Here is an 11534-nt window from a genome sequence, read left to right on the forward strand (position 1 = left end):
TTTTTCAGTTTTCCCTCGAACTTTTGTGACTGTTCATCTTCTCTCTAAATTATCTCCCTCCCAAACACTCCGTGCTCCCATTTCCAATCTCCATTGTTGCATTCTTGTAGCTCAAAATCTTCAAGTCACAGGTATGGGTTTTCAGTTTTGCACTCTTTTCTACTTGATTTTGTGCTTTTCCCTTTGATTTTTCGCATATGTTTGTGATTTAGAAATGGGTTTGTGTTTCAGATTTTGCTCCTTGTTCATGCTTAGCTTGCGAATGCTGCTGCTAGAATTTGATTTGATCTTAGTTGTTTCCTTATTGCTCTTCATCCTGTGCTTAGCTAAGTGATTCTTTTATTTTATCTGAACTTTGAGCTGTTGAGTTGTTTCAAATTGTTCCTTTTGAGGCTGTGAATTTTACTGTGCTATATATGCATGCTCTATTGTGTAAATCTTTTGGGAGCATATGTGAGCTTCACAATGCTGTTTATGAGCCATATCATTTTTCATTATCTGTCTCATTGACATATATCTGCCTTTAGGATAGTTTCTATATCTGTTGCTGTTATATGTGTTTCCTATTTTAGGCTTGTTTATCCATGTGTTTGATCTAAGTAGCTTGTGTTTAAATGTTCCAAGTTCATTTGTATAGATGAAATCTCTTTGTTAATTACATGGTACTGACTAGTTCTACACATATATTGCTCTATACTGTTGTGGCCTCTTCGGATTGTTCACAGATGGCTCCCTCACCTCCTAAGAAGAAAACTCCTGCAAAGAAGGCTGACAAAAGATTGAAAATGGATTCTAAACTATTTAGGTCAGTTCATCATTTTGAGAGATACAGGGATAACTTCATGAAAGCAGGAATTATTCAAGAAAGATTTGTAGATTTGGAGGATTTGAGACAAACCTTTATCCCCAGCTGTTTTGAAGGAAGAGGATGGGAAAAGCTTATGAGTGATTTCCCTGTAGTGTGTGAACCCCTGATAAGGGAGAATGAGTTAAGTTGTTGGGTTAGAGGTAAAGAATTCATTTTGGATGCACATGTCATAGATGATGCATTAGGGCTTGAAGGATTAGAAGATGAGGAATTTATCAACTACAAGGATAGGAGTTTCTCTATTGAAACAGTTCAACAAAGGATAGGTGGGCAGAGAGAAGGAAAATGTTTGAATACCACTGCCTTTCCAGTGGACATGAGGTGTCTAACAATCATCATGATGTTTAACCTCTATCCCATTAAGAAGTTGACTACAATCAATTGTGCTAGAGCAATCTTTCTGATGGATCTCAAAGAAAAGAATTTCATAGACATAAGTTCCCACATATATGACACCATTGTGGATGAGACAAGAACAACTTCTAGGCCAAAATTGATCTTGCCCAGTTTGCTAATGAGGATTTTTAGAAGGAAGGGTGTTCCTATCCCTCAAGACATCAATCCCATGTCCACACCTTCTGCAATTAACAAGCTTACCTGCAAAAGGATAAGTGTTAGGCTTCCATGAGAAGAAGATGAAGGTGATGAAGGAGAAGGTGTCCCAATGGAGACTGAAGTAGAGGCAGCAGGGCATGCATCAACCTCAACACCTAGGAGGAGTGGCAAAAGACCCAGAGCTTCAACTTCTTCAGATACACCTCCAGATGCTTTCCAAATCATTCTGGAAAGACTTGATGGGATCAGGGAAGTCCAGACTGAGCACTCTGAGAGGATAAGAGCCATGCAGGACCAGATTGATGTCTTGTCTGCAAAACTTGACAGCTTCACCACTCAGCCTGAACAGTGACCCTTTGGCCATTCCTGTCAAAAAGGGGGAGAAGTTTCTTTCTGTTGATAATGTCATTGATGATTGAGAAGCAGAAAAGCAGCTCTTAAGGGGGAGTAATGAGTTGAGGGGGAGTTGTCAAAATCAGAGACTTTGTTTATATATGTTTATGTTTTGGGTACTTTTAATGTTTTTATGGTTTTGATACACTGTGTTTTGGTATATAGTTGTTTCTAACTCATTACTTATACTCTTGGTTTAAACTTTAATATATTTTGATGATGTTATTCAGGAAGTTTTGTGTTTGTACCCATGTGCTTTTGTAAGCTTTTAGGGTTAATGTTTTATGCATAGTTTGTAGGCTTTATGGTATGTACCTTGCTTAATGCAGCCTTTATGCTATGTTGAAATCAGTACTTTAATCTAAATGTTCTGCATTTTGGTTTATGTACTGTCACTCTTGTGCCCTTGTAGGATTGTTCCTAGATGCATATGCCTTGTGTGTTATGCATTGGTTGAGTGTTGAGCATACAAGTGTCTTGCCTTGTGCTTGTTAACTTGTATGTCCTTGTGTTCATTCCAAGTGTGAATGAGCACTGTGATCACTACCTTGTGGTGTTCACTTGGTTGATCAAGCCATGGTTTGTTTCTTAACTCCATCTTTGCTTGATCACATATTGCCTGTTTCATATGCATTTATAATTTTTTGCTTACAATGATCATGGTGTATTGTTGTGTTTCAGGAGTATTATGTTCATATGATTCAAGCGCTTCACAGCTTCTAGAGTTAGGTGTGAGTGAGTTTTGTTCAACTGTTCCCAACTCACATGTTAAGTCTAGAGTCTGTTTTAGGGTTTTGTCACGGAATAGCCAAAGGGGGAGATTGTAAGGTTGAATTTATTCAACCATCTAATTGGCTTTATTCCGTGCCAAATTTGCTTGTAATTCAGCATTTAGTAACCCTGTATTTAGGTGGGTTTGTTGTAAGGGTAGTGAGTGAGATAGAGTGAAGATTGCTCAAGAGTGTGCAAGAAAACAGAGACTCGCGGCTGGGACTCGCGGGTGACTCGCAGCTGCAAGCCGCCAGAAGCAGCACACGTGCCAAGCATGCTGGAAGATGAACAATCATGCTAGCTGGAGCACTACCGGACAAAACAGGACAACTGGCCATACGGTTAACTCACGACTGGATCTCGCGACTTAGTCAAGCCGCGGAGTCAAGCCGCGAGCCACCCCTGTTTTGTAAAACCTGACGTTTCACATTCCTCTCCCACTCCAGTATAAATACCCCTTTTACCCACGATTGAAAGAGAGCTTCCAGAGAGAATTTTGAGAGAGAAACCCTAAAGAAAAAACCAAATTGTTTCACCCACAATCTCTACCTTAGAGTCTCTTCAAATTCCTCAACTCTCTTCCTCTCCATTGTCAAATCCTTGAGAGGCATTATACCAAACCTGGTTCTCACCATCATCATCACTGTGAGACATCTATTTGGATTTCTGGGAAGCAGTTAGGAAGGAACCAATCTTCATTGGTTGATGCTACGGTCTAGTAGCGGAATCCGGGAAGCTAGAAAAGAAAAAGGTTCGGCGCAACCTCGTTGGAGCAAGAAGCTTGGAGGGCTTAGGTGCACTGGGTAGATTAGGCTTGGAGGGTCTATTGCTGTCCTTGTATCCCAACTGTATTTTCTAGTGGATTGTTTACCGCTTGGAGGGCGGCGGAGAGGTTTTACGCCGAGGGCTTCGGTTTCCTCTTCGATAACACATCGCGTGTTGTCTTTGTGTTTGCATCTTCCTTCCTCTTTATCTTTGCCTTTTTATTATCTGCTGTGGATTTTATTTTGTTATGGCTTAGATAGTTTTTAACCAATTTCATATTATAGCATATGTTAAGTTTCCGCACACTAGTTGTTTGACATATTTTGGGGGTCTAAACGTTCAAAGGTGTTTTGTACACGTTTTTGAACTTTCAAACAATATAAATAAAAACCTTCAAAACTCTTGTCTAAATGATAAATTCAATACAAAAATGGTAGGGATGATGAATAAGTAGAAATCCAAACTAGTCTTCACAGAGAGGATCCACACGACAAGACTGATGAGGATAATACCATAATTTATTACATCTAGGTGGTATGTAACGTTCTCCTCGCAAGATTGGGAAAGATTGGGGGCATCTACCATCAAAGAACTTCACAGAGTAGTCAGAATCATATTCGCAAGTACTGTATATGCAATTATTAGAAGGCGAGATCCCAACAGCTTCCCAACTTGTTATGTTGCTAATTGCTGAGAACTTACTGCCAACCTGGAACAATGCTTGATCTCCCAAGTTAGGAATCTTCACCAATTCCATCTTCAAAAAATTTAGCTTGTAAACTTCAAAATCAGAACATCCAGAAATCAAAAGGAGTTGTTGATCAAAACACAGTAACTGCCACAATCCAGGATACACATTTGCATTGTTTTTTATATTCAACAAGGTCAAATGAGGATGTAGAGGATTCAGATTTAGCACCCTAATGCCTTCAAAATTTGATATATATATCTTGCCGTTGAAGAGAGCAAAACTGTAAATCATATTAGGATTATCATATTTATATTGAATCCAGTTAACATTCGTGGACCTACGGAACTGTAAGCATTCACGGGAAAAACATATGATTATGAACTCTGGCAAAGGTGTAGCTAAAGAAGTGAGGGCGACATAATGAAACTGATTGGGAGGGCTAGGAAAAAAAAGTTCATGTCCCGTAAAGGGATTCAGAAGCCAAATTTCAGAACCTAAAATCTTTTTCTTGTCTACGATGACCAAGTACCCAAAACAAACCCCAGAAAGCTCTTTGCCATAAGGCTAGGCAGTAATGCCTTGAACAACCTTTGATCAACAATGCTATAGAAGTAACAAAAATTTTTCGATCCCCGATGTAAGAAAATAACTACAAGTAGAGGTTGGGATGCCATAAACCCTTGCTTGTTTGCCAAAGCGTACAGCCTCCAAGTTCTACACACAGAGGCAAAAATGAGATAATCAATAGCACCTAACCAATTAGTTATCTGACGAAGCAAAGTCTCAGAGAGCTCCAACCACGGCCTCCAATTTTTCTTCTTACTTCTACGCCTACTGTCCCCTTGCAATTCCATACCTACCTTCACAAAAAGAAAAAATAAAGATTAATGCTTATATATAACAGTAAACAAACATCTAATAAATTCCTATTCATAATAGTATTTGAAAGTTCAAATAGTGTATAAAACATCTTTGAACGTTTAGACCCCCAATTACAAAATAACCAATTCAAGCTTTATGACAAACAACTAGTGTGCGAAAAATGAACACAAGTTATAAACAGAATTGGTAAACAATCTAAGCCAATTAAAATCACATCCACAATAGAAAATAAAAGGCAAAGATTAAGGGAAGAAAGATGCAAACACAAGGATAACACAACGATGTGTTATCGAAGAGGAAACCGAAGCCCTCGGCGTAAAACCTCTCCGCCACCCTCCAAGCGATAAGTAATCCACTAGAAAATGTAGTTGGGATACATGAACAACAATAGACCCTCCAAGCCTAATCTACCCAGTGTACCTAAACCCTCCAAGCTTCTTGCTCCAATGAGGTTGCATCGAACCTATTTCTTTTCTAGCTTCCCGGATTCCGCTACTTGACCATAGCATCAACCAAAGTAAATTGGTTCCTTCCTAACTGCTTCCCAGAACACCAAACAGCCCTCTCACAGTAATGGATATGGTAAGAAAAGATTTTGGTAAAAGGTCCCTCAAGGATTTAACAATGGAGAGGAAAAGAGTAGAGGAATTTGAAGAGTCTCTTATGTGAAGACTGTGGATGAATCAATCTTGTTTTACTCTAGGGTTTCTCTCTCAAAATTCTCTCTGGAAGCTCTCTTTCTTTCGTGGGTATAAGGGGTATTTATACTAGGATGAGAATGGAATGTGAAGAGTCAGGTTTTTCAAAACAGGGCTGGCTCGCGGCTTAATTGAGTCGCGAGATCCAACCGCGAGATAACTGAACGGCCAGTTGTCCTATTTTGTCCTATAGTGCCCTAGCTAGCATGACGCTTCAACTTCTGGCATGCCTGGCACGTGTGCATCTTCTGACGGCTTGCAGCCGCGAGTCACCCGCGAGATCCAATCGCGAGTCTCTGTTTTTCTTGAATAATCTTGAGCATTTCATCACACTATCTCACTCACTACCCTTACAAAAATCCCACCTAAATACAGGGTTACTAATTACTAAAATACAAGCAAATTTGGCACGGAATAAAGCCAACAAGATGGTTGATTAAATTCAACCTTACAGTATTGTATTGTTTATAATTCAGTTTCCCACCACTAGTAGTACGTGCAATACACACACACACACACATATATATATATATATATTTTTTTTTTATCTGAGTACGTGCAATACATTATACAATGAAAATAACTGCACATATGCCATATGTATAGTTGGTCCATTACCTATCGTTGAAAAATATAGGAATGGAAAATGAAACATATATTGATTCCTAGAACACGCTTAATACAATGTAAAAGCCATGTTAAAATTGATTATTGAGTTTCATGTGCTTTTTCATTCCTGAAGATTATCATTCGTTTATATAGAGAATATAGAAAATATAAGGGAAAAGAAAATCACCTTAACGTCTTAGAGTGATGATCTGGTGGCTATAGCTAGCTTGTCTTTGAGAATTTGGTTTCTGTTAGGGTTCTTGCTTTCGGTCACCTACTTATATAGAATTCTAGATACTGCCTTAAAAGTTTCAAAATGAAACGGGAATTAATTAGTGTTTGATAAGTTGGTTTGGAAGTTCAATGAATTTTTCAGCCAAAAGATGGTCATATTTTATCAATCGGTTAACAAAACAAAAAGAATGTAGTCAAGCATAGGTCTAGTGTTTTCGATAAACGAAACGAAAAGTAGTGCAATTAAGGAAATTTTTTGATAAACATAGTGTAACTATAACGGTCCTCTCAGTTTCAAATGGCTGCGAGGTTTAATTAATAAGTTGTCACCTCTTTACCCATTACAAGTTTCGATTCTTGTAAACATTGTAAACAATAACAAATACTTTAATTTCTTTTCGTTAAACGAAAAAAATGTAGTTAAGGAATTTTAACTAAGTTTCTTGTCCTTTTTTTGTGTCCAGCTTGTAAATCTAACCTTTTAAAATACTCCACACGTTTCTTTCAAAAAAGAAAAGAAAAAAAAAAATCCAAAGTTTTAAAATTGTGCTTATTTAAACATGAATAAATATGATTAAAAAATACATGAATATATTAAAGGCATTGATATATTGGATTGACTTTTAAAATTTGACAAATATATTAGAACAACAAAAATTGAAATACTAGCTATTAGACAGTAGACAAGCAAAACAAGACAGAGAGAATAATCCCTTCACATGTTGCTGCTGAATTAAAAATCCCTATTACACATGTTGCTGCTCAGGTCACTTTCTATAGTTCCTAAAATTAAAAATCTTTAACGTTTTTGGTAAATTTTGAAAAAAGTTCATTAATCCTTATATAAATTGGGGGAAATTACAATTTGCCACCTTAAATTATACCTCATATTATACTTAATTGCATCATAAATTATGACCCCTATTACACTTTGCACCAGATACCGACATTAAGTTCATTGTTAAATTGTACTGGAATTCAAGTTGGGATGCAAAGTGTAACAATAATTATAGTTTAGAGCACAAAATATGCATTCAAAAAATTTATGGTACAAAGTATAATCGAGAGTATAGTTTATGATGGTAAAATGTAATTTCCCCTATAAATTATGTAATCAAGCCCAAACTAATAATATATAGAGACAACCAAACAACTAAATGATTATTACAAAAGAATAGAAAATGCAAAAAAAATAACTTAACGATGATTACAACATGACTATTCCTGCATCCCAAACATGACTAAATGTCTAAAACTATTCCTGCATTCCAAACATGGCTAAATGTTTGAAGGGTTGAATGATCTGTACAACGACATGATCTAGGATAACTTGGAGTTTAAGAATCACAACCCCACCCTTCTCTCCCCACCATTCTATCTACCTCCAAATTATTGTTGTTTGTTTACATCCATCAATGGGATATATATATATATATTTTGAACCCTATAACTTGAACCCTTTACTGCCCATATATAAAAGAGTTTTACTCTTCAATAGTCTTTAAAGCTTGTATGGTTGTAGCTTATTAAAATTATGGTTAATTGATGAAATTTACCCTTTCTTAATAGTTTAAGTTTTGGGACAATCATTTATTTATTTATTTATTTATTTATTTTTATCTTATCAAACCATAACAATCAGTATTTGATTACATGTGCCTCAAGCAACTCCACAAAAAATTAAAATTCACCATGTACTGACTTGGATTGAATGCAAATGTGATAAATCCTAAAACACGCCCTCTAATCTTCATTTTGCATATGTATTTGTAAGGTTGAATTTAATCAACCATCTTATTGGCTTTATTCCGTGCCAAATTTGCTTGTATTTCAGCATATGTAACCCTGTATTTAGGTGGGTTTTGTTGTAAGGGTAGTGAGTGAGATAGAGTGTCGAATGCTTAAGAGTGTGCAAGAAAACAGAGACTCGCAACTGGATCTCGCGGGTGACTCGCGGCTGCAAGCCGCCAGATGCAGCACATGTGCCAAGCATGCCAGAAGGTGAACAGTCATACTAGCTGGAGCACTACAAGACAAAACAGGACAACTGGCCATACGGTTATCTCATGACTGGATCTCGCGACCCAGTCAAGTTGCAAGGCCAAGCCGCGAGCCAGCCCTTTTTTGAAAAACCTAATGTTTCACATTCCTCTCTCACCCTAGTATATATACCCCTTATACCCACAAAAGAATGAGAACTTCCACAAAGAATTTTGAGAGAGAAACCCTAGAGTAAAACAAGATTGACTCACCTACAATCTATACATTAGAATCTCTTCAAATTCCTCAACTCTCTTCCTCTCCATTATCAAACCCTTGAGAGGCATTTTACCAAAACCTTGTTCTCACCATATTCATTACTGTGAGAGGGTTGTTTGTTGTTCTGGGAAGCAGTTAGAAAGGAACTAATCTATATTAGTTGATACTATGGTTTAGTAGCGGAATCCGGGAAGTTAGAAAAGAAAAAAGTTCGGCACAACCTCGTTGGAGCAAGAAGCTTGAAGAGCTTAGGTGCACTGGGCAGATTAGGCTTGGAGGGTTTATTGCTGTCCATGTATCCCAACTACATTTTCTAGTGGATTGTTTACCGCTTGGAGGGCGGCGGAGAGGTTTTATGCCGAGGGCTTCGGTTTCCTCTTTGATAACACATCGCGTGTTGTCTTTGTGTTTGTATCTTCCTTCCCTTTTATCTTTGCTTTTTATTATCTACTATAGGTTGAGATTTTAATTTGGCTTAGATAGTTTTTCCAATTCTATATTATAGCTTTTGTTCATTTTCCGCACACTAGTTGTATGACATAAAGCTTGAATTGGTTAATTTGTAAATTGGGGGTTTAAACGTTCAAGGGTGTTATACACTATTTGAACTTTCAATATTAATCTTCACCCTGTATCCTGAGCACTACATTCTGCATTCTGTACATCTGTTTGATCTTCACTGTGCTCTGCATTGTCTTCAATGCACTCTGCAAATGTGTAATTTGGTTCCCTTAACACGACAGTTAGTGAAAATCAGTCAGAAAAGATTCAAACATTTCAGGTTGCTTTGTTCTCATGCCCATTTTGCTGTCTTATGTATTTTTAATCCTATCAAGAACTAGTGTTCGTATATTTCGGCACCTTGTGAAAATGAGAGGAAAACATAATAAGGTGCCACCATATTAAACAATTATAATTCCGAAATTCATTAAGTTAAAAAAGAAATCAAAAATAAAAGAAACTTGATCCATTTTTCTTACAATGATCTATTGCTGCTGAAATTAAAAATTACTGAAAATTTTGGTGCTTTTTAGTCACTTTTTTTTAAAATTTAAATTTTGTATGTTTTTTTGTTCCAAGTTCATTAATTTTATTAAGAAATAAATAATCAAGCCAATAATAACAATGACAATAGTGGTAAACGTAACAATGATCTAAAAATTTTAAGAAGAACATTTTGTTGAGAAGAATACAATTACCATTGTTGGATTTCTCTTATCACAAAAGAGATGGTACAATCTGCACAGGTTGACTATTTAAGAAACACAAAATGGGCAGCAGTAAACAGCAAATAACCTGGTTGCAGGGAATTTTTTTCAATGAGAATGACATCAAAAAGAGTTAAAAGTCGAAAAGAAGGGAAATAAAGAGCAACAAATATATAAAACCCCTCAAACTCTTGTCCAAATGATTCATTCAATATATAAATGGTAGGGATAATGAATGTAACTAGTCTTGACTCCTGAGAGAAAGATCCACATTGCAAGATTCGTGTGGAAAATACCAAGATGGTTTAAATCGTAAAGTATTTGGCATACATTTTCTTCCCATGAAAGGGAAAGACTGGTGGCGCCTACCATCCATGAAGTGGAACCAAATGTCGTGTTATCACGATCAAAATAGTATCTGCCATTAGAAGGTCTTTCACTATCTTTCCATCTGGTTTTGTTGCTAAACCCTAAGCCGCCCTCATAATAATCCAGAAACAATGCTTGATCTCCCAAGTTTTGCATTTTCACCCATTCCATCTTCAAAAAATTTAGCTCATAAACTTCATGATTATTTCCAATTGCATTAATCAACAGGAGCTGCTCATCAGGACCCCGTAACCACAGTCCACCTTTCAAATTTGGAATGGATTTAACTTCCAATGGGGTCACATAAGGACAAGAGTTTAGATTTACCACTCCTATTCCAGCACCAGTTGTTATTGCATACAATTTTCGCTTGTACACGGTTAAATCAACAAATATCCAGTGATCATTGCAATCACAATGAGACCAATCGGCATATGTGGATCTACAAAACTGTAGATATGAGTCATATCTGCGAAAGGCTGTGATTACAAACTTTGACAAAGGTGTCTCTAAAGAAGCAAGGATGACACGATTATGCTCTAGGGGAGGGTTAAGGACACGGAGTTCATGTCTTGTAAAAGGATTTATAAGCCAAATTTGAGAATTTACCGCATCTATCTGGTCTTTTACTACCAATTACCCATATGAGATCCTATAACAGATTTTGCCAACAAGGTTGGGGAGTTTTGCCTTATACTTCCTTCCATCAAAGATGTTATAGAAGTAACAAGCTCTCTTAGAACGATTTGGCATAAACATAACAAGTGGAGGTTGGGATGCCATAAACTCTTGCCTGTTTGCCACAGCATACAATCTCCATGCTCTGCAGACACAGCCAAACATGAGATAGTCTATAGTACCTAGCAACTTGGTGATCATGTAACGCAAAGCGTCAGGGAGCTCCGACCATGGCCTCCGATTACTATTGTCAACCATCTTTTTCTTCTTACTTCTAAGCCCCTTAAGATTTATGACACTGTCCCCTTGCAATACCATGGCTACCTTTGCAAAAAAGAGGAAATAAAAATTAATGTCCACATATCACATATGACACTGAATAAACATCTATTACAAAATTGTTAATTGAGCTGCATATTTTTTTTTCATTCTTCTATATATTTATCCAGATTATAATAAAAAATTTAAGAGGGAAATCTTAAACTTAAAAAAATTATAAAAAAAATCGGTCACTTTGTAAAAGTCTTTAATTTGGTCCTTAGGTTTTTCTAAAT

At 36.8% G+C, this 11534-nt stretch overlaps 1 protein-coding gene across 1 annotated transcript; it reads right to left on the reverse strand.

Annotated features, from left to right (window-relative positions):
- Positions 1-9349: 9349 nt before the first annotated feature.
- Positions 9350-11298, reverse strand: LOC126703326 (uncharacterized). Its single transcript, XM_050402295.1, has 4 exons — positions 10943-11298; positions 10303-10873; positions 9925-9977; positions 9350-9455 (listed from the first exon to the last, which is right to left on the reverse strand). The coding sequence occupies exons 1-4, from the start codon at positions 11296-11298 to the stop codon at positions 9350-9352; spliced, it is 1086 nt and encodes a 361-aa protein (XP_050258252.1).
- Positions 11299-11534: the final 236 nt, after the last annotated feature.

This window comes from Quercus robur, chromosome 2 (assembly GCF_932294415.1).
Source record: "Quercus robur chromosome 2, dhQueRobu3.1, whole genome shotgun sequence".
NCBI lineage: Eukaryota > Viridiplantae > Streptophyta > Magnoliopsida > Fagales > Fagaceae > Quercus > Quercus robur.